General features: G+C 51.2%; 1 protein-coding gene across 2 annotated transcripts; it reads left to right on the top strand.

The window, feature by feature from the left end:
* The first annotated feature begins 447 nt into the window (after positions 1-447).
* WDR31 (WD repeat domain 31) lies at positions 448-23,195 on the top strand. 2 transcript variants are annotated; one of them, XM_078874998.1, is made up of 11 exons: positions 448-742; positions 6,236-6,348; positions 9,577-9,676; positions 10,218-10,344; positions 10,941-11,015; positions 11,121-11,268; positions 11,517-11,617; positions 12,906-12,973; positions 13,812-13,953; positions 15,472-15,619; positions 20,449-23,195. In XM_078874998.1, exons 3-11 carry the CDS (start codon positions 9,627-9,629, stop codon positions 20,604-20,606), a joined length of 1,017 nt encoding a protein of 338 aa, XP_078731124.1. In that variant the 5' UTR covers positions 448-742; positions 6,236-6,348; positions 9,577-9,626; the 3' UTR covers positions 20,607-23,195. The 2 variants fall into 2 exon arrangements, with proteins under 2 accessions (XP_078731124.1, XP_078731125.1); XM_078874999.1 differs by lacking the exon at positions 6,236-6,348.
* Positions 23,196-24,104: the final 909 nt, after the last annotated feature.

Below are 24,104 nucleotides of genomic sequence, written 5' to 3'. Positions count from 1 at the left end.
CTACAATGACAATAGTTTAAAGCGATTTGAAACATGTTTTATTTCTTGGGGAGGGGGGGGCAGAGCTTTGTGACGTCATATTTGAGGGGGGGTCTAACTTTTTGTGACGCCGTGTGACGAGGGGGGGGGGGTAAAAAATCGTCCAAAATCGCGTGACGTCATTTATGGACGGCCCCTTGACCCATCTCGTGCCTTATTTTTGTTCAGGTGCTCCGTTTTCCTCCCACTCGCAAACAATTATTAATCGACCTATAACGCCTTAATACATAGAGTACCGCAGAATGTTTTCTTGTTCGTGTTTTTGTTTGTTGCGGTTGCACCCGATTCAAGAGCCGAATGGCTCACAGGGGCTACGCCTAATAAATGAACTTGAATTTGTTTTGTATGCAAACAACCCACGGCCTCACATCAGCTGAAGCCGCGTGAGGTTGCCACGGTAACGGTTGTCATGCTAACGGTTGCCACGGTAACGGCAGCGCCCATCGCTTCCCCTCGCGGTCCCCGCTTTTCGTTCCCCTCATCGTCGTCCAACATCCTCCTCGTCCGCCTCCTCACACCACCTCCTCCTCACACCCCTCCTCTTCCTCGTCAGCACCTCGCGCCTCTGCTTCGTCGTCCGCTTCGGGCCGCCGTCGTCCTCGTTTCGAATGAAGGCGATCGCGGCCTAGGGCCTCCCCGTGCAGCCTCGGGCTGGTCTGGACGCGCTGCCCGGCTCGGTGCGTGGAGCCCCCCGGGAGCCCAGGCAAGTTGCTCCCTCCTCTCGTCGCGTCCGTAGTCAACTAAAGTTAGATTAACAAAACCTCGACACGTTCGTTCATATCACTGCTCGTAAAGATGAAAATATATGTAATAGGCGACGTTTCGGGCAATAGCCCTCAGCAGAACGGAATTGAGACTTTTCATAGAGAAGGGCCTTTGCCCGAAACGTTACCCACTCGATATTGTTCATCTTTATGGCAGGGCAGTAATGGAGAGTGGTGAATGTGTCGAGTTGATGTTTGTTTGCTTGTGCACCACTGGCAACGCATTATCGCCGCATTCTTTATGGTCAAATGAAATTTAAATCGAACGCGATATCCGTGTGAGGTTGCGTGTAGTGACGCCATAGGGTTTTATACTTTCCACAGTAGTTTTGTAAATATATAAGATGACGTGGTTGAATGTAATATTAAAGCATGGCAAATATATTAACACGAGCTTAAAACTCGTATCGGACACAGCCTACGTGTGTGTAGACGAAAGATAGGAGCTGCTGTTTTTAAATCCATTATATTAAGTTCACTTGCTTGCTTGCTTGCGCGCTTACGACCGTGCAAATCTTTCGGTCATTGTTTAACCCACTTCCCGTGATTCAATCGAGCTGACATTTTGCACACAGACTCGTTGTGCGTGACAATTCATTTTCGTGAAAATTTTTTTCCATAACTTTACACTTTTTAGGAAAAAATTAATTATTTTAATTACTAATTGCTTAATGGTGCAATGCAATCATCTGACCCATAGGTGGCAGCCATCTCAAGCCAGAGGACGAGAGGACTCTAGCCGCCACGCATATAAAGGATTTATAGTGAAAAACGTTGTTTTTACGGGTTAATTTTTTTTTGGATCTGGTATTTAGTTCATCCAGCATCACCAACAAACACCACTTTGGATGCTTGGGTGTCGCGTCTGGGGTTGGACCCACAGACACTGCGCCACACGATGATCATCTCACCGCTTCATCATGATAATAGAGAGGTTTGTTGAGTTAGATCGCGTAAATATATAAATGTGTCGTTAAAACCCTCCACCACCCTACACAGCCAACTAGTAAGGGTTGTCACGTAAACAGAACGTGGCCAATTTGTCACTAGTACAGCACACCGGTGTGTAAGCCTACGTGTTAAACCGCTTCATCATGATCAACCACGCACGGACCTGATGTCCACCTCCTGGATGAAGCCCTCCCCCTCCCGGGGGCCCCCTCCCCTTTCCTGGAGCCCCCCCCCCCCTCCTGGAGCCCCCCCCTTCCCTCCCTGGAGCCCTCTCCCTCCCTGGAGCCCCCCCTCCCTCCCTGGAGCCCCCTCCCTCCCTCCCTGGAGCCCCCCCCCCTCCTGGAGCCCCCCCCTCCCTCCCTGTAGCCCCCCCTCCTGGAGCCCTCCCCCTCCTGGAGCCCCCCCCTCCTGGAGCCCCCTCCCCCTTCCTGGAGCCCCCCCCCCTCCTGGAGCCCCCCCCCTTCCCTCCCTGGAGCCCCCTCCCTCCCTGGAGCCCCCCCTCCCTCCCTGGAGCCCCCTCCCTCCCTCCCTGGAGCCCCCCCCCCTCCTGGAGCCCCCCCCTCCTGGAGCCCCCCCCCCTCCTGGAGCCCCCCCCCCCCTCCTGGAGCCCCCCCCCCTCCTGGAGCCCCCCCCCTCCTAGAGCCCCCCCCCTCCTGGAGCCCCCCCCCCGCCTGGAGCCCCCCCCCCCTCCTGGAGCCCCCCCCCCTCCTGAAGCCCCCCCCTCCTGGAGCTCCCCCCCCCTCCTGGAGCCCCCCCCCCCTCCTGGAGCCCTCCCCCTCCTGCCTTGGCAGACCTCTCCACATCGGCATTTAGCTCGTGACCATATTGCCGCTACCGAACGCAGGAATAGAAAGTTTCAGTCCAACGATGCAACAACAACCCACGTGCACACGAGATGGCTGTTACATCGCTCCCTCTCCAGCTCGGGTGGACATCCTCTCCGGCATGCTTCCCTCCTCCTGTGGCTACCAGCTCGACCATCGGCCATCGTCAGGCAGTGAATACGACTCATTGCCATCGTCAAGCGGTGTGCGACTCATTACCACGTACAAAGTGCCGTCTTCATTGGCCCCATATAGTGTAGTAACTGAACCTGTGCCAGGGTATAACAATTGGCAACGAGTGCGGTCGTATAGCACTTTGTAGCCACAATTAAGTGGACAATGCAATAAGGTAATAAAGGCCCGTGTGACTATGGGAACCAAAATACGTTTTGCAAAGCGGGTCATGAGACTCTTGCAAATGCAACTGCAATAAAGGTCGTTGCATGTACCAGTGAATTACAGTCAACAATGTACAGAATCAGAATACTGTATTGTATTGTCATTTAGTTGCGACGAGCGGTGGCGCTGTGGTTAGCACACTGCTCATTGATCCCGACCACCAATGTAAGTGGCTGGTCATTGCTATATGTCTGAACCAGCCCCAGCCACCCCCACTTTGCCAACCGGTACTGACTAGCGTGTGATATGGGGAGGGCCTCATTCAGCAATGGATTGACAATTAAGTTGTACATATTCCTACTGTTGCAGGCGGTGGAGCGGTGGCACAGTGGTTGATAATGCACTGGACTCTGAACCAGCGAGCCCATTTAAATTCCTGGTCGCAGCTAACATCAGTGGCTAGTTCAAGTTCATGTATTAGGTGTAGCCCTGTGAGCCATTCGGCTCTTGAATCGGGTGCAACCGCAACAAACAAAAAACAAAAACATGAACAAGAAAACATCTTAAAGTGACTATGTGATTTTGTGCAAACAGAAAATCCAAGAAAAGACAGCAAAATATTGCAGTGATATACGAGCCAATCCTGGACTCTGTTTACCAGTATGCATAGACCAGTGCGCATTGGCCAGTGTGGTGAAGTCTGATATAACAACCCCCACGGTGGACACGACGTAGGGGGGCATTCATCCAGCAGTGGATTGACAAAGGGCTGTGAGTTGTTGCTGGCTCAAGAATGGATTGCCACCATTATCTAAGGGTTCTAATATACTACAGCTCAATGTAAACCGTACAGATCTCCACAAATACATGTACAGAGCAGGTTCGGGAGTTTGGTCATGGAAAATATGAATCGGCTCCGTGAGATATGTTGTCTACTGGGGCATAGAGACACAGGAGGTTCACGATGCTATTTTAGCGTTGCGGGAGGTCTAATGAGAGATTGACCTCAATCCGGCTTGAGCAGTAGGCAGAGCAGTAGGCAGATGAACAGACGAGGGGCTTGCGGGCGGTACTTTCTCCGCCGAGATGGTTCGCACGGAACCCAAGACTCCACATCCACTGTAGCCACTCGGTAATTTCTGTGGGGATTTACCAAAGTGCGTCTTCTTCTTCTGCTGTTAACGATTCTCTGACTCTATCATTGGTAAAGGTGAGTCACGGTCCGTCAGTGTTGAATGCAATTCTCTTTATGACTGAAATTGCAAATATTGGCAACGTAAGTACAATTTAATCGTCATCCATGAAGGAGAATCATCATCCACTGTGTTTCATCATTGATGATGATTAAATTATACTTACATTGGCAACATTTTAAATTTTAGTCGGAACATTTTTATTTTTTAACAAAAGGAGACTGAAATTTCGATTTAAAGCTTTCGTGACTGCAGGGATTCATCTTCTTGGTTCTTTCGGTAAAGTCACGTAGAATGGAAATAATAATAAAACATAATAAAATAATTCTCACGACGTTTCGACCACAACGCAAGCAGCCGTCCTCAGGTGGAGAACAGGTCTGTGACTATGTCGAGAAGACAGACCTGTTCTCCACCTGAGGACGGCTGCTTGCGTTGTGGTCGAAACGTCGTGAGAATTATTTTATTATGTTTTATTTTTATTATTTTATTATTTCCATTCTACGTGACTACCGAAAGAACCAAGAAGATGAAAAGGAGACTCATAAAGCACAATTGTGTTTCCACTGCTGGAAGGAGGCCTCCCCACTCGAACCTTCTCACCATTCCTCATGGTCCTTTTTGCGATGCCACAGTCCATCTCACTCCTGTGCACGAGTTGATGTTATCACACGAGCTGATGTCATCTCTATGGTGGTCATGTTCTTGGACGTTTTTTTGTTATCCTTTGGCTGCCAATCTGTGTGTATGCATATTGAACTTCTTTTTCGCACCGTACGTAGCCAACCGCGCTAATCGGAGGTCACCAGTTTCATCCATGTGATGTGTGCTGCCCAAGCCGACTTACTTCATCAGTCAAGAGGAAGTCTTGATGATATTGTTGGTTTTCGTGACGAGGCGGTTGGTCGGATCTTTTTGTATTAAGAATTGCAAATACTGTATCTACAGCCATCCATTGTAGTATACATGTTACTGGTAGGAACCTCCTGGTTACACCAGCCCGCAGGGGATTATTGTGTCCGTCCGTCGTGCATACAAAAATGGGAGGGGTGGGGCTGGGTGGAGAGGGGAGGGTGGGGAGGGGCTGGGTGGCGAGGGGCTGGATGGGGAGGGGAGGGTGGGGAAGGTGGGGCAGGGTGTGGGGTGGGAGGGGTGGGGCTGGGTGGGGAGGGGCTGGTCACCCCGTGGTGCCCTTATAAAACTCAACGTTTAACCTACTCACGCCGGCTTGTGTCCGCCCTCACAGTCGGTCATATTTGTGGAATACACCACGCCGCCGTTGACCCTGGCCATTGACCGAGTAACCCAACGTTCCTACCAGCTCCCTCCGCAGGAATGTGTTTAGTCCGGACAGTCGAACCAAACCTAAAACTGGAACTAGATTTAAGGATGTTTGAACCAATTCAAACAGTGATTACTGCATATTAGTTAAAACGTAGCAAAATTCTTAAGCCAAGACCTCCTCTGTAACCTTTTGTTGTCGCCTGCAATGTATCTTAGGTGGAAGATATTTATTTAGATATTTTTTTTACAAATATGCAAATTAGAATTGGTTCAAACAAGTTTCTAACAATTAGTTAATCAACAAACCTAACCTTTCTAAAACCATTCAGAGCCAATTGAACCATAACCGGTTTAAGTGGTTTTAGCTGAATCCAAACGCAGACTCTAATGGCTCACCAGAGGTCGCAACCGGGTACCCGATACCCGTACCCTACCCGATATCCGGCTACCTGTACCCGGCCGGGTACGGGTACCCGTTTGCGACCCTGGTGCGGCCGGGTACGGGTAGACCGTGAGTCACTGGTGAGTCACGGTTTGTCACTCATTTCCCAACGTCTTGTCTCTTCTCACAATTAAAGTTCCTAGAATCAATCCACCCGCGCCTGCAACATGGCTTCATCCCAGAGGTCGCAATCAGGTACCCGATACCCGTACCCTACCCGTACCCGGCCGGGTACGGGTAGGGTACGGGTACCCGTTTGCGACCCTGGTGCGGCCGGGTACGGGTAATGAATCAAAACCCGTTTGCGACCTCTGTGGCTCATTGAGTCAGTAAAACGTGTTCATAATAAAGGCCTGCTTGGGAGGTTAAGTTTATTGTTTGTGTTTGTGTCAAAATTAGCGTGCCCAGAGTAAACGTCTGCACACAAGGGAAGGATGCTGAAACTCCAGGCAGATTGGTCAAAAACCTGCTTCTTGTGCAGCTGCTACAGGCACCACCTCGTTACCTGTCAGGTGGGTGTCTCGCATACATCATCATCGTCATCATCATCGTGACTCTTAATACCACTGATGGTTTGGGAGTCGTATTCCTGCGTGGTTCACCAACTCCACTCCAATGTCATTTAATTAAGGGGGAGGCGGAGAATCAATCTACCGCATATTCACTGAAGCTATTTCCTGGATAAGTAATATAAAAAAAACCAAAAAAACACGCTTTCATTAAATGTACCGTACTCGTGATGGCAAAACTCCACGACTCCAGGAAGTGGGCCCGAAGCTTGCCGTAACGTAAGGGACCGTGGTGATTTACAGCCAACGTTAGTTGAGCGTGGACAATTAGACCCAAGCGGAAACATAACCTATAACAATGAATGTTTAAAAATACTTTATTTTTTATTATAGAATATAGTATTGTCATCAGTATGACATAAGTATACCAAGTTTGCAGTCGATACAACATTGGGAAGTGGGTTAAAATTGAGTTACAAGATTTCAGGATACGACAACAACAACAGAGTGAGTTAATAGAAAGCATGTAAAAAGATTGTTTAAAATATTTTTATGATAGAATATAGTATTGTCATCAGTATGACATAAGTATACGAAGTTTGCAGTCGATACCACATTGGGAAGTGGGTTAAAATTTAGTTACAATATTTGAGGATACGACAACAGACAGAGTGAGTTAAATAAAAGCGTGTAATAATAAATGATCAAACACAGAAACGTAAACGCAAGTTGCTCTTCATCCGTCCATATGCGACAAGAAAGGGGTGCATCGACTTCTGGCACCTGCTCCAACGATGGCAACATTCAGCTTGTGAATGCTGGTGCCTAGGTGACGGCGTTTGTTCGGATACTTGCTTTTCTTATACTGGTAGGAACCCACTGGTTCCACCAGCCCACAGGGGATTATTGTGTCCTTGTGTCCGTCGGTCGTGCAGGGAGGGGCTGGGTGGGGAGGGAGGGGCTGGGTGGGGAGGGGAGGGTGGGGAGGGGCTGGGTGGGGAGGGGCTGGGTGGGGAGGGGAGGGTGGGGAGGGGCTGGGTGGGGAGGGAGGGGCTGGGTGGGGAGGGGAGGGTGGGGAGGGGCTGGGTGGAGAGGGTGGGGAGGGGCTGGGTGGGGAGGGTGGGGCTGGGTGGGGAGGGTGGGGCTGGGTGGGAAGAGGCTGGGTGGGGATTGGCTGGGTGGGGAGGGTGGGGAGGGGCTGGGTGGGGTGGGAGGGGTGGGGCTGGGTGGGGAGGGGCTGGTCACCCCGTGGTGCCCTTATAAAACTCAACGTTTAACCTACTCACGCCGGCTTGTGCCCGCCCTCACAGTCGGGCATATTTGCGGAATACACCACGCCGCCGTTGACCCTGGCTATTGACCGAGCAACCCAACGTTCCTACCAGCTCCCTCCGCAGGAATGTGTTTCTAGCGTTCCAGGTCACATGCAATGTTCGAAGAGTGAGAAGCTGATCGTATAACCAGTGTGCCCGTAAAAGGTGCGAATGAGCACGGTGAATATGAAACCCGCGTAAACCGCCCGTGGTATAATTGAGTTAACTCCGCAGTGAAACAAACTGCAGCTGTGTGCTGTAATGTGCATCTTCATCACCATGGCTGCCACGATTCTCACTCACCGCGGTTCAATATAATTCGCCGCCGTGATCCGGCCAGGTGGCAGCTCAGTGGTCAAGCGAGCGGCTCGCAAAGAGAAGATCGATCATCCCACGGGGACTGATACAATTAGGACTATTTTTGTGGGGAAGTCAACAGTGGTGGATAATTCTAGATTTGAAGCTTTCGTGACTGCAAGGATTCATATTCTTAGGTCTTTTCGGTAAAGTCACGTAGGTAAAAACATTAAAATGAATGAAAGTAAAATAAAATAAAAATCGCGACGTTTCGGAGGCAACACAAGTCTCCGTCATCAGGTGGGACCGTCACAGCCAGATTTGCTGCATCAAGTGAGGCAATGATTCAAGATGTAATCCCTTAAAAGCAAGTAGAAACAACATACAAGTTGCTTTTAAGGGATTACATCTTGAATCATTGCCTCACTTGATGCAGCAAATCTGGCTGTGACGGTCCCACCTGATGACGGAGACTTGTGTTGCCTCCGAAACGTCGTGATTTTTATTTTATTTTACTTTCATTAATTTTAATGTTTTACCTACGTGACTTTACCGAAAAGACCTAAGAATATGAAGTGGTGGATAAACTCACGCCATCGGAATGTGGAATTTCCAGGGCTGTAAACGAGAGATGAGCACCACCTCAGTGGCTTGACATGATCCTCGCTCACAATTCTTCTTCTCGTACTTTACCATTGTGGTGGCTGTATAACCTTTATACTCTTAGGTTTTTTCGGTAAAGTCACGTAGGTAAAAATAAGTAATAAAATGTAATTTCTATTATTACTTCTATTTTTTTTAGTATTATTATTTATTTTTACCTACGTGACTTTACCTAAAAAACCTAAGAGTATGAATCCTTGCAGTCACGAAAGCTTCAAATTTAGAATGTATAACCTTTAATTAGATACAACACACAGTATATAAATCACATTTAATTATTGCCCACACACATACACACAATGTTACCCTAATCATGAGAATTTTAATCGAGGTGACCTGGTCTCAGCCAATTACTGAACAACAAAAAAACACCGTCACATTAAATTCGTTTTTTTTTAATTGGCAAAATTCCAGCTCTGAGAATTAAAAGCATCCGCAGTTTGAATGTCATTGAACAATCTGACAGTAGAGTGCGTGTATAAGTGTGGACTCAAGCTGTGCGGTGACATTTCTACGTGTGTCGCACACTCTGTTTAAATGTTATCTGGAAGTCATGCAGCGTCTCTGGAGCGCTGTGTGCGACGCTCTAAGCCAGGGGTGGGGAACGTCCGGCCCGCGGGCCGTACAAGGCCCGCAAAATCATTTAGTGTGGCCCTGCCAAGGCAACCGCAGACGGGACTCGAAATTCAATAAATCTAGGAGAAAACCTGGAAAAGCAGCTGCGAGTAGCAACATCATCAACACCAGCTAACATCACACGCCTCGCCAAAGAGAAGCCGTTCCAGCCATCACATTAGGGGTCAGTTAATGAAATGTTTGACCAAATATAACAGTCTCATTTTTAAGTTGATAATTTTGTATGGCACGTGAATGATGTTATAAATATCCAAATGGCCCTTGGCAGATAAAAAGGTTCCCCACCCCTGCCCTAAGCCCAAGGCCTCCATTCACTCCGCAGGTTTGAATGGCGCCCGTCGCCTGCCGAGGCTGAGTGCCCCACAGGTGGCGATGGGGAAGCTGCAGAGCAAGCCCAGCGTCCGCCCCCCGCACAAGTACAGGTGAGCGCTCAGCACCAGAGGTCGCAAACGGGTTTTGATTCCTTACCCGTACCCGGCCGCACCAGGGTCGCAAACGGGTACCCGTACCCGGCCGGGTAGGGTACGGGTATCGGGTACCTGATTGCGACCTCTGGGATGAAGCAATGTTGCAGGCGTGGGTGGGTTGATTCTAGGAACTTGAATTGTGAGAAGAGACAAGACGTTGGGAAATGAGTGACAAACGGTGACTCACCAGTGACTCACGGCCTACCCGTACACGTACCCGGCCGCACCACGGTCGCAAACGAGTACCGGGTATCGGGTAGGGTACGGGTATCGGGTACCCGGTTGCGACCTCTGCTCAGCGCCTGGGCAACTGGCCGCTGAGAAGCGTTGTGACCTACAGTGTGGTGACGGAGCACAGGGTGGCTGAGACGAAACACTCTGGAGGATCGAGTCCTCAACATGGTAGGTGAAATCAATGAGTGAAGTTCACGGGAAGGGTCACCGTGGTCGAAGCGGTGTGTACGTGTGCGGTTGTCACCGTGCCGTGTATGTGCAGGGTCGAGTCTCCGGCATGCGCTCTGGGCGAAGCGTCGGTGCGGCACTTTCCCCGCGCTCACCGTGACGCTGTCGCCTCTCTCGCGCTGCTCGGCCCTGGACTCAGCCTCTCGGGCAGCAAGGACTGCGTAAGCCACTCACAAAGACAAAGATCCCCCGTGTAGCCTTAACAGACTGTTGGGGCAAGTGCTGTTAGCGAGCACGTATGAAGGCCGGCACGGCACATGGGCGCCTTTGTCTCCCCAGTGCCGATGTTTACACACTGCACATTTGAGACTGAGTCGACCTAGGGGAAGCCCAGGACGGGTTCAGACGTGCAACTGGTGTTCACTGGGTGTGGGAATCGAACTCGGGTCGCCAGGTTCTAAGCGCAGCACGCTAACCGCTGTCCCACCACTCTCACAATGCACACGCACAGGGAAGCCTCTTAATGCAGTCCCGATAAGGACTCTCTCCTTACCAAGGGCTGGATAAGGACTTTCAGAGATCCCCTTGGCGGGCCACCTATCAACACACACCTTGTGCCGTAGACCGTGGTGCAATGTGATTGTTGTTGTTGTGTTGTAGACCGTGGTGCAATGTGATTGTTGTTGTTGTTGTGTTGTAGACCGTGGTGCAATGTGATTGTTGTTGTTGTGCTGTAGACGGTGGTGCTGTATGATTGTTGTTGTTGTTGTGCTGTAGACCGTGGTGCTCTGTGATTGTTGTTGTTGTTGTGCTGTAGACTGTGGTGCTCTTTGATTGGGAGAGGGGGGAGCTGTGCGCACGACTGCTCGGCCACGCCCGTGATGTCACCAAGGTGAGAGAACACGTGACCCCACATTGCTGCCCAGCTGCTGGGTCTGACACCTACACCGACCTGTACCAGCGTCCCGTCGTATCCTCTGCCTGTCACGTGGTGTAGGTGGCGTGTGTGCCAGGCGGCACTCACGTGTTCAGCGCGTCTCGCGACCGCACCGCGTGCATGTGGCACCGTGCGCACCCCGCCGACGGCCCCGTCGCCACCTTCTCCGGCCACGAGCTCGTGCTCACGGGACTCTCCCTCAACCACGGTGACACAGGGACATGTAGCGCACGGTGGGATGGGTGGGTGGGCGGGGATAACAGTGATACACACAGACAGGGAGACACACAGACATCGAAACACGGCACGTGGAGACATGGAAAACGGAGAAACAGCACGTGGGCACACGAGGACGTGAAACGGGGAGACCAGGCATACGGCACGTGGCCCATTATTGTTTAGACAGTGGCCTGCAGAGCGTGTACCCTGAGACATGTTGCGTCGTTGCGTGTGCAGACGGCAGTATCCTGTGCACGGGTTCCCGTGACAACGCGCTCTGCTTCTGGGACGTGGACACGGGCGTCTGCGTGCGGCGAGCGTCCCTGCCTCGGAACCTGGTGACTCCTCCCAGCCGCCCACTCCACTTACACACGCTCCACTTCCACACGCACACACAAACGCCTCTCCATCTCTCAACTCCTCCACGCACGCACACACACATGCACACACACGCGTGCCTCTCTCAACCCCCCCGCGTCACTCCAGGGCTAGTGTGAGGCATACGCCGGACGGGGCAGCACTGCCCTGTTCTTTCTAGATTTGAAGTTTTCGTGACTGCAAGGATCATACTGAGAATTATCTTATTATGTTTTATTTTGATTGTTTTATTATTTCCCTTCTACGTGACTTTACCGAAAGAACCAAGAAAATGAATCCCTGCAGTCACGAAAGCTTTAAATCGAAATTGAAGGATCATACTCTTTGGTTTTTTCGATAAAGTCACATAGGTAAAAAATAAAATGAATAAAAAATTAAAACAACTAAATTAAATCACGACGTTTTTGGGCGCAACACAAGCGTTCGTCTTCAGGTGGGGACAACGTAGCGAAAGCACAACCGCTTAAGTGTGTCTTTTAGTTGTTTTCATTTTTAATTTATTAAATTTTTTACACCTACGTGACTTTGCCCTATTCTTCTTAAGCCACACGTCGGCTGAGCCGGGCGGCAGCGTCATCGTCTGCAGTGTCCAGTGCTCTCACTTCTCCATCCAGTCTGCTCAGAGAGTGATTGTCCACCTCGTCCACAGCATGCGACTGTGGCCAGACTTAGGCCACAGATACAGAGTGTGCGAGAGGAGCCTGGGAACAGTGAGGTTGGGTGGCAGGGTGGCACAGTCGTAACACTCCTGCCTCACAATAAGAAGAGCCTGGGTTCGATTCCCGACTTGAGCACTTTTCTGTTTGGAGTTTGTAGTTCTACCCCTGTTATGCAATGGGTCTCCTCAAGATTCTCCAATTACCTCCCATAGCTAAAATAAATACAACGTAACTGGAAATGGCCAGCTTTCCCAATGCTGAAAAATTTACCTGGAAATTTCTCGGTTGGGATTACAAACACAGCAGCAACATCGCCCCTTTGCTGCGAAAACTTGGCAGGACCCTCCTGAAAAAGAGAGTTGAGACTCAGTGAGGGTGCCCTGAGTGAACATGCTTAGCCGAGGTGTTCATTCGTGACCGGGCCGAGACCATCATCTCACGCCACTAACCGTGTGTGGCTGCCTGGATTCGAGGCCTAAGTTCTCGGGGATGGCGGTGGCTCAGTGCAAGGATGGACGCAGGCCCCCTGAGTCGCTGGCCCTCCGCTCTGTGACTCTGGGTGATGCGGTTGCTTGTGGTGGTTGCGCAGGTGACGGACGTGTGCTGGGTGCCTGGCAGCGCTCTGGTGGCCCAGGCATCCGAGGATAAAACTGTGCGGTCAGAGGAGCACCACGACCACACCACCACCACCACCACTTTCACCACGCCACTGCCACATCAATCACACCGTTACCACTTAACATACAACACGACTACATCAACCATATTTTTAGGTTTTTTCGGTAAAGTCACGTAGGTAAAAAATAAAAATAAAAATTCATAAAAGTAAAATCGTGCTGTGACGGTTCCACCTGAAGGCGGAAGCTTGTGTTGCCTCCGAAACATCGTGATTTTTTATTTTACTTTCATTAATTAAATTTTTTAATTTTTACCTACGTGACTTTACTGAAAAAAACCTAAGAATATGAATCCTTGCAGTCACGAAAGCTTCAAATCTACATCAACCATATCAATAATACAGCAATCATACCACCACCGTGTCAAACAACACCACAATAACCACACCAACACTCCATCACTCACACCGCTGTCACATCAATCGCACTAATACGACATTAGTCATACCACCACGCACCAAAAAACACAACAGCTGCCCCCCACCACTTCAACCAAACTACCAAATCACTCACAACAATACTACATTGTCGTGTTGAGGTGTTGTGTCACCTTGTGGTGTTGTAATGTTACGGTGTTGTCGTGCATTGTGTTTCATTGTGTTTGTGGTCTGTACGGCGGTCATGTTGTAGTGTCGTGTTGTGGTGTTGTGTCACCTTGTGGTGTTGTAATGTTACAGTGTTGTCGTGCATTGTGTTTCATTGTGTTTGTGGTCTGTACGGCGGTCATGTTGTAGTGTCGTGTTGTGGTGTCGTGTTGTAGTGTCGTGTTGTGGTGTGGCGTTTCATTGCTGCTTTGGTGCTGTGCGGTGCTGCCATAGGCTGTGGGACAGCCGCACGGCGAAGGTGTCGGTGCTGTTTCCCCCCAAGTGCCACATCCAGACGAGCTGTGCAGTGTCCCCCAGCGCCACCCATCTCCTCAGCACCAGCGCCGGGGTCAACGCAGAGGGCTGCGAGGCCACGGTACGGCGGGGTTGCCACCTAGAGCCCCTATTCCAATCCACCTCGGCGTTTCAGCACTGTGCAGTTTCCTGCAATAAACAAATTAGTTCCTGCCATCCGAACACAGACAGGTGGTGACCCTACGATTCAGTGTAGAACCATCGCGAATAATTACAATTGTGACAACCCACCATCGCCACTATAATCTCTTCCTACCACTCACGACCACCGCTGCAACCACCATAAGCCCGCACTACCACCTCCATAACCACCCACATCCACTACTGTAACTCCCGACTATAACACACTACCACTACAAAAATCAACAACCACCCACGACCACAACCCCACCATCATTCCCCACTGCCACCATCACAATTGCCTCCACCACACACCGCCACTTCCACAACTCCGCACTACCCAACATCACCACCAACCATTATTACCATTTATCACCACCAACATCTTTGCTGAAAACGTCATCAGCGATATCGATACAGCCGTTTGACAATCCAAGGCTAGACGAAGGCCTCCCCACGGCCTGTTGGTGTTGGTGGGGGTCTTGACTCTGCTAGCCAGTGCGGGTTGGTAAAGGGGGCAGATGGTTCAGGACAGGCTACCTGTCGTCGTTGTTACCTGCGGTCAGGAATTCAGGTCGCAAACTTCAGATGCAAAAAAAACTATATCGTAAATATGAAATGTCTTGATAATTGTTTTTTTACCCTTTTATCTGGCAACAAAACTGACACCTTTTTTACGAGGAGTCATGTTTGCATAGACCACAATAGATGCAGTCATAATGCAAACAAAAAACACAACTCTGATAATGTATGCACTGTCAGCGTTATGTTTTTTGTTTGCATTATGACTGCAGGTATTGTGGTCTATGTGTAATGCGGGCGTAAACGGCTTCGCGGATATGACGTCATGGGGGGGAGGAGTTAGGTCACGTGAGAGAGAGGGGTGAGGTCTTAAGGGAGAGATACCGGAAGAGACGGGAGAGTGTGGGAGACAGAGTTAGAGTGAGGCCACGCAGGGCGGAGGTCGAGGAGTGGCGAGATCGCCACACACACGGGGAAGTAAGACTTGGCACCGTCGGCCAGCGGTGACCAAGCGCGGAGGAACGACGGGCAGCGGTGGAGCTGCAGTGAGGGCAGCGGTGGAGCTGCAGTGAGGGCAGCCGGAGGACTGCACAGGGGATCTGCAGCGGAGCTGCAGAGGTGTGGAGGCTACGGGAGCGAGAGCAGCTATGGAGCTGCCAAGGGGAGAGCTCTGAGCGAGGGCCGTGTGGGAAAAGTGTAAGAACCCGAATAAAGGACAACGGAGACAGACCCAGGATCGAGTCCTTTATTACATATGTAAACATGACTCCTCGTAAAAAAGGTGTCAGTTTTGTTGCCAGATAAAAGGGTAAAAAAAAACAATTATCATATTTTTTACTGGCAAATGAGGTACCAATGGTGATGAAATGCCTTGCCATGCCCTGTCAAGTACTGCCCTGCCCTGTGGCCGCGTGGCCGTGTGGCGTGCGAACAGCAGCTGTGGGACGGGCGTCAACCGTGCGGCGCTGTGCGGGAGTTCCATGGACACAGCCAGAGCAGCAGTAGCTGCTGCTTCCTGCCCGGGGGCCTCTTGGGCACGGCCTCGCACGACGGCACCGCGCGCGTCTGGGAGCTGCACGCCACAGGCACGACGAGCCCACGTGCACACGAGCACGTGCACGCGAGCACGTGCACACGTGCACGCGAGCACGTGCACACGTGCACACGAGCACGTGCACACGAGCACGTGCACGCGAGCACGTGCACGCGAGCACGTGCACGCGAGCACGTGCACACGTGCACACGAGCACGTGCACATGAGCACGTGCACGCGAGCACGCGCACGCGAGCACGCGCACGCGAGCGCGCGCACGCGAGCGCGCGCACGCGAGCGCGTGCACGCGAGCACGTACATGCAGGCGCACGACATGTACACATGGGCATGTCCGTGTTGCATACGGCGTGTGTGGCTTTCCTGCTGATGAGTTGTACATACTGCGTAGCATTGCAGTGTAATGTATATTTTTATGCTGTCGGGATTTGTGCACACTGTGTGGAGTGACGCTGTGTCTGTGTGCAGGGTGTGTAGTGACGCTGTGTGTCTGTGTGCAGGGTGTGTGTGTGATGCTGTGTCTGTGTGCAGGGTGTGTGTGGTGATGCTGTGTGTGTGTGCAGGGTATGTGTGTGACGCTGTGTGTCTGTGTGCAGGGTGTGTGTGACACTGTGTGCAGGGTGTGTGTGACGCTGTGTCTGTGTGCAGGGTGTGTGTGTGACGCTGTGTGTGTGCAGGGTGTAGTGATGCTGTGTGTGTGTGCAGGGTGTAGTGATGCTGTATCTGTGTGGAGAATGTGTGTCGTGATGCTGTGTCTGTGTGCAGGGTGGTGTGTGTGATTCTGTGTGTGTGCAGGGTGTAGTGATGCTGTATCTGTGTGGAGAATGTGTGTCGGGATGCTGTGTCTGTGTGCAGGGTGTGTGTGTGACGCTGTGTGTGTGTGCAGGGTGTCCGGCAAAACAACCTCCTACCTCCTCGCGGTGCCGGACGGGCAACATTGTCGTGGGCAGTGCTGTGGGGGGAGGGCCAATGCCCATTGGCCTCTCCCCTCATGGCGTCTGTGACCACCACAGTGGCTAAACGGGGGCTCTGGACGGGTGCGAGGAGCTGGTAACCCCTCCACCTTCAATTAACCACCACTAAACTACGAAGTAAACATAAACCTGTAATTAATAAGCTTGTGCCGGAGGCCCCGGGGGGTCAGGCTTTTATGACGTCTCCTGGCCAAACCCCATTTGGCGGAGCCAGGAGATTGAATTTTAACCCTCGGGGCTCCTCCAGAAACAACGAAAAACCATTGCGGATGGCCACGTGGAATGTTCGAACGCTCACTGCGGAGGAGAGGCTGCCACTCCTCTGTCGGGAGCTGGACCGGTACCGCCTGGATCTCTGTGGCATTCAGGAGGTCCGGTGGACCGGTTCTGGCTCCTGCCACCATGAGGGGTGGACAGTCCTCTACTCGGGGCAGGAGACTGCCAAACAACAGGGTGTGGCTCTTCTTCTGAACAAAAGAATGAAGGGGGCGTGGGAGCGTGGCGGTGAGGTGTGGGAAGCTGTAAGCCCCAGGATACTTTGGGCTCGCCTTCCCATCAACCAGAGGCGAGGAGTGGTGGTCGTGGTTACTTATGCCCCCACCGAAGACGAACATCTGTGGAGGGATGCAGGCAAAGCCGATGAGTCGGACGCTTTCTATGACCTCCTGTCACAGGTGCTGGCTAAAGTGGCCACTCGGGACAGAGTCATCTTGTTGGGTGACTTCAATGCCCGAGTTGGTCATGATGCTGGCACCTGGTCTGGAGTGATTGGAAGGCATGGGCCAGATCAGCTCAATAATAACGGTAGGAGGCTGCTAGATTTTTGTGCAGCCCATGGGCTTGTAATTACTAACACGCTCTTCCGGCATCGGCGCATCCACACAACATCATGGATGCATGCCGGGTCCAAGCAAGAACATCTGCTGGACTACGTAGTGACGGACCAGCGGATGCGAGCCCATGTCCTTGACACCAGGACCTACCGTGGAGCTGATCTGCCCTCTGACCATCGACTAGTCATCTGTAAGATGCGCCTGCCATTCTTCCACTCCGGTGGTGGGTGTACACCCAGGATCCCATTCCAACCAAAAGTGGCCTGGTCTAAGTTAGCTGATGAAAGTTGCAAGCGAGAATTTCATCATCGCTTGCAGCTGGGGTTGGCATCGTCCCCCACTCCACCTGATGTCGAGGGTAAATGGGCGAGGTTTAAGACTGTGACTCATGCAGCTGCAATGGCTGCTTTGGGTACGCGGTCCAGACCTCCCCGGGAACCCTGGCTGACGGAGGAGGTGTTCAGGTTAATTGAGAAAAAGCGACAGGCCCACTCTCATCGCCTACAGCATCCCACGTCAGAGAATGAGGAGGTTTACCGCAGTCTTCGCTCGGAGGTTCGGAGAGCCGTGAGGCGCTGTAAGGATGGGTGGTGGTCGCGGGTTGCTGAGGAGATGGAGTCTGCCTCAGTGGCCCGCGATCACAAATCACTATTTAACTCCATCAAAAAAGTAACCTGCAGCGCCACACCTATTACCATCATTAGAGGAAAAAACGGTGATCCAATCTCCGACCCCCAGGAACAGGTTTGCAGATTTGCTGAGCATTTCTGTGAGGTCCTGGGGGAGGGAAAATCTCTCAGCCAGGAAAACATCATGGCACAAAGTGGGGATAACCCTGCTGAGGCTGCGGTGCCTCAAATATTGGAAGAGGTCACCCCCTGTGAGTGGCTGGCTGAGGTACCGGCTGTTGAGGAAGTACTGAGGGCGATCCGGAGTCTGAGACCAGGGAAGGCACCGGGCAGAGATGATCTCCCAGGCGAAATGCTGAGGGAGGGTGGCGTTTGTGCACAGACTGCCCTATATGACATCATAACAACAGTCTGGACCACTGGACGGGTTCCGCAGGACTGGAAGGATGCCCTGGTGGTCCCCCTCTTTAAGAAGGGGGACCGTACCGACTGTAACAACTACAGGGGCATCTCACTCCTCAGTGTGCCGGGTAAGGTCCTGGCAAGGATTATTCAACATCGCCTTGCTAGGCATGCTGAGGAGAGGCTTGCGGAGCCCCAATGTGGTTTCAGGAAAGGGCGGTCCTGCACAGATGCCATATTTTCTGTCCGTCTGCTACAGCAGAGGTGTAGGGAATTCCAAAAAGACCTACATCTCTGCTTTATTGACCTGGTCAAGGCCTATGATACCATCAGTAGGACTGGGCTCTGGGTTGTTCTTCGTGCTTTCGGAGTCCCTGACCCTCTGCTCACGATCATTAAGGACCTTCATGATGGTGAGCGGGCCCGGGTAAAACTACGTGGCCGGGAGTCGGAGCCTTTCCCTGTACACCTTGGGGTGCGACAGGGATGTCCTCTGGCTCCCACATTATTTAACATCTATTTCGACTGCGTAGTTCGTGAAGCCTTCAATAGCTGTACCGGGGGAATTACCATTTGGTACAGATATAATGGGAGGCTGATCGACGCCCGGGTGCGATCAAGGGATGGCTCCCTATTGGTCAACCACGTTATGTATGCCGATGATTTGGTAATAGCTGCTCATTCAGAAGAGGAGTTGGAGACGCTGCTGCTGAGACTGGAGCGTGCCACTAAGAGGTGGGGCCTTACCATCAGCCCCACCAAAACTAAGCACCTGCCTGGGTATTTTGTACCATCGGGCACTCCGCCCCCACAACTCCCAATCGGTGATGGGGCAGTTGTGGAGAGAGTAGAGAGTTTCCCATACCTGGGCTGTGTGCTCATGACCGGCTCCAGTTTATCAGCAGAGGTCTCACTCCGAATCAGTCGAGCGGCAATATCTTTTCATCGGTTGCGTGACGCTGTGTGGAAGCTACCTGGTCTGTCGCTCCGCACGAAGCTTCAGGTCTTCTCGGCCACGGTCATTCCCTCCCTTCTCTATGCTTGCGAAACGTGGACCCCCCTAGTGGAGCATCTTCGCCGGTTGGAAACATTTAGGCTGGCCTGCCTACGATCCATCCTGGGTTTAACCAGGCTGGATTGTGTGAGGAGCTCACAAGTCCTTGAAAGATCTGGGCAAAGTCCCATCAGTGAGCTCCTCCGGCAGGCAAGGCTGCGTTGGCTGGGTCATGTAGCCCGCATGCCCAGCCACCGCATGCCTAAACAGCTTTTGTTCGGCCGGATCGAGGGGGCTAAACGGGCGCGGCACGGGCTAGAGAAGAGATGGAGTGATGTGGTACAGGAGGACGTGGAGCTGAGTGGACTTGCCGATGACTGGTACCAGCGGTGTCAAGATCGGCCTCAGTGGAGGAGGCTCGTGAAGGACGCTACTGGGCAGTTGGAGGCAGTCGCCCTCCAACAACAACGGAGGGCGGAGGAGCGACGCTCACAACAACGAGCGGAGCGCCGGGTGGCTAAAGCACAGCAAGTTGGCACAGTAGGGGGCACAGGTGGTGCATCAGCCAGTCATCTCGGTCATCTCGGTCAGTCGACCCGTGGCACCTGGGTCTGCCCCGTGACCTCCTGCCAGCGGGCGTTCGACACTTCACGTGGCCTCAAGGTGCACATGGCCTGGCACAAGCGTCGTGGTGACGTCACCGCCACTTAGTGGCGAATGGCGGTTGTTGTGCAGGGTGTGGTGATGCTGTGTCTGTGTGGAGAATGTGTGTCGTGATGCTGTGTCTGTGTGCAGGGTGTGTGTGGTGACACTGTGTCTGTGTGCAGGGTGTGTGTAGTGACGCTGTGTGCAGGGTGTGTGGTGACGCTGTGTGTGTGTGCAGGGTGTGTGTGTGACGCTGTGTGTCTGTGTGGAGAATGTGTGTGACGCTGTGTGCAGGGTGTGTGTGTGACGCTGTGTGTGTATGGAGAGTGTGTGTGTTACGCCGTGTCTGTGTGCAGGTTGCGTGACGACGCCGTGTCTGTGTGCAGAGTGTGTGTGCGTAGCGATCCTGGGTGGCCCACTCACAGCGATGTGCTCGGGTGGCGATGGGCGCATCCTCTGTGGCGGATTCCACTCGGGCGTGCACGTCTTGGAGCTCATCAGCAGTCACGGCCCCACTGCCCTGCGCACGCTGGCACGCTTCTGAAAGCGCCACCTGCCCTGACCGCCCCGGCATGCCGCACAGCGCTCGTGCCGTCGCAGACTTATCAGGTCACACACATTCTGAGAGTGTATCCAGTGTCAGAGGTCAGAGGACTTAACCGGCACTGGCGAGACCCTGGGTTTGAATACAGACGGTCGCCCGTCATGAAACTGAGTTCGCAAAATGTAGCGAGAGCTGATGGTCTCTGCCCGAACATCAATGGTTTCACACGCAAAAAAACATCACGCTAAATTTGATTCTGAAACTTAATTTGGTTAAATTCTAGCTGTGGGAATGAACGATATTCTAGATTTTAAGCTTTCGTGACTGCAAGGATTCATACTGTTTGATTTTTTTCGGTAAAGTCACGTAGGTAAAATATAAAATAAAACAAAATGAATGAAAACGACTAAATTAAATCACGCTGCAGTGGTTTTGCTGGGGCGGTCATACCTGATGACGGATGCTTGTGTTGCTTCCGAAACGTCGTGATTATTTTATCTTTTACCTCCGTGACTTTACCGAAAAAAAACAAAGAGAATGAACGATATTGGTTGACTGTCGTGTGATGAACATCACGGGCAGAGGCAGAATAGGCGAGAAAGCGATACTCCTTATTGTGTTGACGAGAGGTCTGTGAAGTGGTCTCAGATGCCGGATTGCACTGCACTGAGAGATATCTGAATGTATACATCATCTCAGAAGAATGGAGGCTGGGTCTCCACAAATTGTCTGTAGGGTTCAACAATGCAGTTATTTTTGTAACTTATTTTTGTTTAACATGAGCTCTAAAAGCATTTCTCCTCCATTCCCCTAATAATAGTCAACGTGCAGGGTTAAAATGGCAGTAATGTCTAAGGTCTGAAGATATTTGTAAATTTGTACTATTTATTTCAGACCAACACGGTTGGTCTTTGGATCACATCAAAGATTTATTTTTACACCCGGGGGAAGGGTTGATGATTAAACCCGGGACAGAGTGGTTTTTAGAACCAGGATGGGGTCTAGTTGCAGGCGCAGGAGAGGGTCTGGTTTTGGGTTCTATAACTAAACTATTTTGTATTTTACCAGGTCAGGCCCTCTGAGCTGTATAGCTCTTTTTCATAAGCGACCTGGCCACAAATGATAGCTCAACGAAGTGGCTTATCACGTGGAAATGTACAACAGTCAAATACTCTTAAACGCGTGCTTCTAAACGTGGAGGCAAAGACCGGAGGACCCGGATAAAAATCCACGCAACCACGGGGAGAGAGACACGCAGACTCCAAATGTACAGCAGCAGGCGTCAGGGTCGGGATCGAACCCACGACCTCCTGTGTACCAGGCGAGGTAGTTAACATCTCCTAGCCGCTGTGGCGCCCCCACGGTGACTAGGAGATGTTCAGCTCTCCTTTGAGTGGAGCCCTGTGACCGCGGGTCGTGTGGACGCGTCCCCAGCCCCGCCACACTCTGCACGCCTTTGTGGTTGCCGCGCTCACTTAAATATTTAAGCGTCACCTTTAACGAACGAGATGGAAACTCAGGTCCGCAGTAACATTTCAGGTTTTTTAAAGACACAAACTCCGAGTCTCTAATAATTTCATAGATTTTTTAACTATTGCATGAAACTTGAAGTAACCGTTGTTGCGTTCTGAAGGATGCGACGAAAGCTGCCTGGAGCTTTCTATCCCGAGCAAATATTCACCTGCAAAGCACTGGATGGGAAGCCCTGCAGCTCTGCCGACTGAAAAGGCACTGATTATAATGTTTGTAACGTTATTGGTAACCACTGCAAGCAGTGGTCGCGGAAGACATATCTGAGTCCAGTCAAATGCCCTCCCTGAAGTTTTCAATCCAGGGGCAAAGCCTGCCAATCCCTGCAAAAGCTGCCCCCTTTACAAGAGTTCCCAGACAATCCATCGTCCGGTCACCCATTAAATGATCAGTACACTCCACATGTATTGATCACTTCGTAATTGACAGGCTGTTCTCATTATTATTATTATATTCTCTACCACTGCTAACAACAGCGGTGATTGATATCTGAACAGGTCCTGGGCTCCGCCTCTGTTCCCCATGAAACCATATCTTAAAAACAATCATCAGCCACAACGTGCACACTTTAAACTACCTCTCAATGCATTCTCTAAGCCCTGTTGGTACAGGTCCGCTATGCAAGACACCAGGAATAAGACACCAAGCGCCAGAGGTCGCAACCGGGTACCCGATACCCGTACCCTACCCGATACCCAGCTACCCGTACCCGGCCGAGTACGGGTACCCATTTGCGACCCTGGTGCGGCCGGGTACGGATACGGGTAAGGAATCAAAACCCGTTTGCGACCTCTGCCAAGCGCTCATCTTCTGCTGCAGAGGAGGAGGAGGAGGAGGGTGCAGCACGTGCTGCACCTTCACAACACACGAGCCAGCCAGCAGGGCCTTCCGCTGGCTCCGCTAGGGGCTCACAATTCACGCCGTCAACAATGTTCTCTGCGCATGGCATCGAAGTAGACCTGAGACGAAATGGCCGATTCACCCGGGACAACGGCCGATATCATCAGTTCTAGATTTGAAGCTTTCGTGACTGCAAGGATTCATACTCTTAGGTTCTTTCGGTAAAGTCACGTAGGTACAAAATACAATTAAAAGTTAATAAAATTAATAATGGAAATAAAATAAAATAAAAAATCACGACGTTTCGGAGGCAACACAAGTCTCCGTCATCAGGTGGGACCGTCACAGTTAAATGTATTGATACAGTAAATTTAGCTGTGATGGTCCCACCTGATGATGGAGATTTGTGTTGCCTCCGAAACGTCGTGATTTATTATTTTATTTCCATTATTACTTTTATTAACTTTTAATTTTATTTTTTACCTACGTGACTTTACCGAAAGAACCTAAGAGTACGATATCATCAGGACAAGGAGGGTTATTGACCACACCTCACCACGCTGCGTGTTTGTGTACGTACGTTAAAACTTATTTTAGCCAATCGTGCTAATTTTTAAATCCTTTATATTAAGTTCACTTGCTTGCTTGCGCGCTTACGACCGTGCAAATCTTTCGGTCGTTTTTTAACCCACTTCCCGTGATCCAATCGAGCTGACATTTTGCACACAGACTCGTTGTGCGTGACAATTTATTTTCGTGGAAACTTTTTTTCCATAACTTTACACTTTTTAGGAAAAAATTAATTATATTTAATTACCAATTGCTTAATGGTGGCAGGCAATCATCTGACCCATAGGTGGCAGCCATCTCAAGCCAGAGGACGAGAGGACTCTAGCCGCCACGCATATAAAGGATTTATAGTGAAAAACTTAGTTTTTACGTGTTAATTTTTTACATGGTAAATAAATGGTGAAGGTTGCCGGGAGCTTAGAGGTACTGTAGAAGAGTAGATTCCGCTGCCTTATGACAACCTGGTTGACGCATCGTGGCGTGCACCCATCCAAGCACTGTCCAGGCTTAGTCCTGCTTAGCTTTCGAGATCTTAATGACATTGGCCACGTTTCGAGA

Source organism: Lampetra fluviatilis, chromosome 40 (assembly GCF_964198595.1).
Source record: "Lampetra fluviatilis chromosome 40, kcLamFluv1.1, whole genome shotgun sequence".
Classification (NCBI taxonomy): Eukaryota; Metazoa; Chordata; class Hyperoartia; order Petromyzontiformes; family Petromyzontidae; genus Lampetra; species Lampetra fluviatilis.
This window is presented reverse-complemented; position numbering and strand designations above follow the sequence as displayed.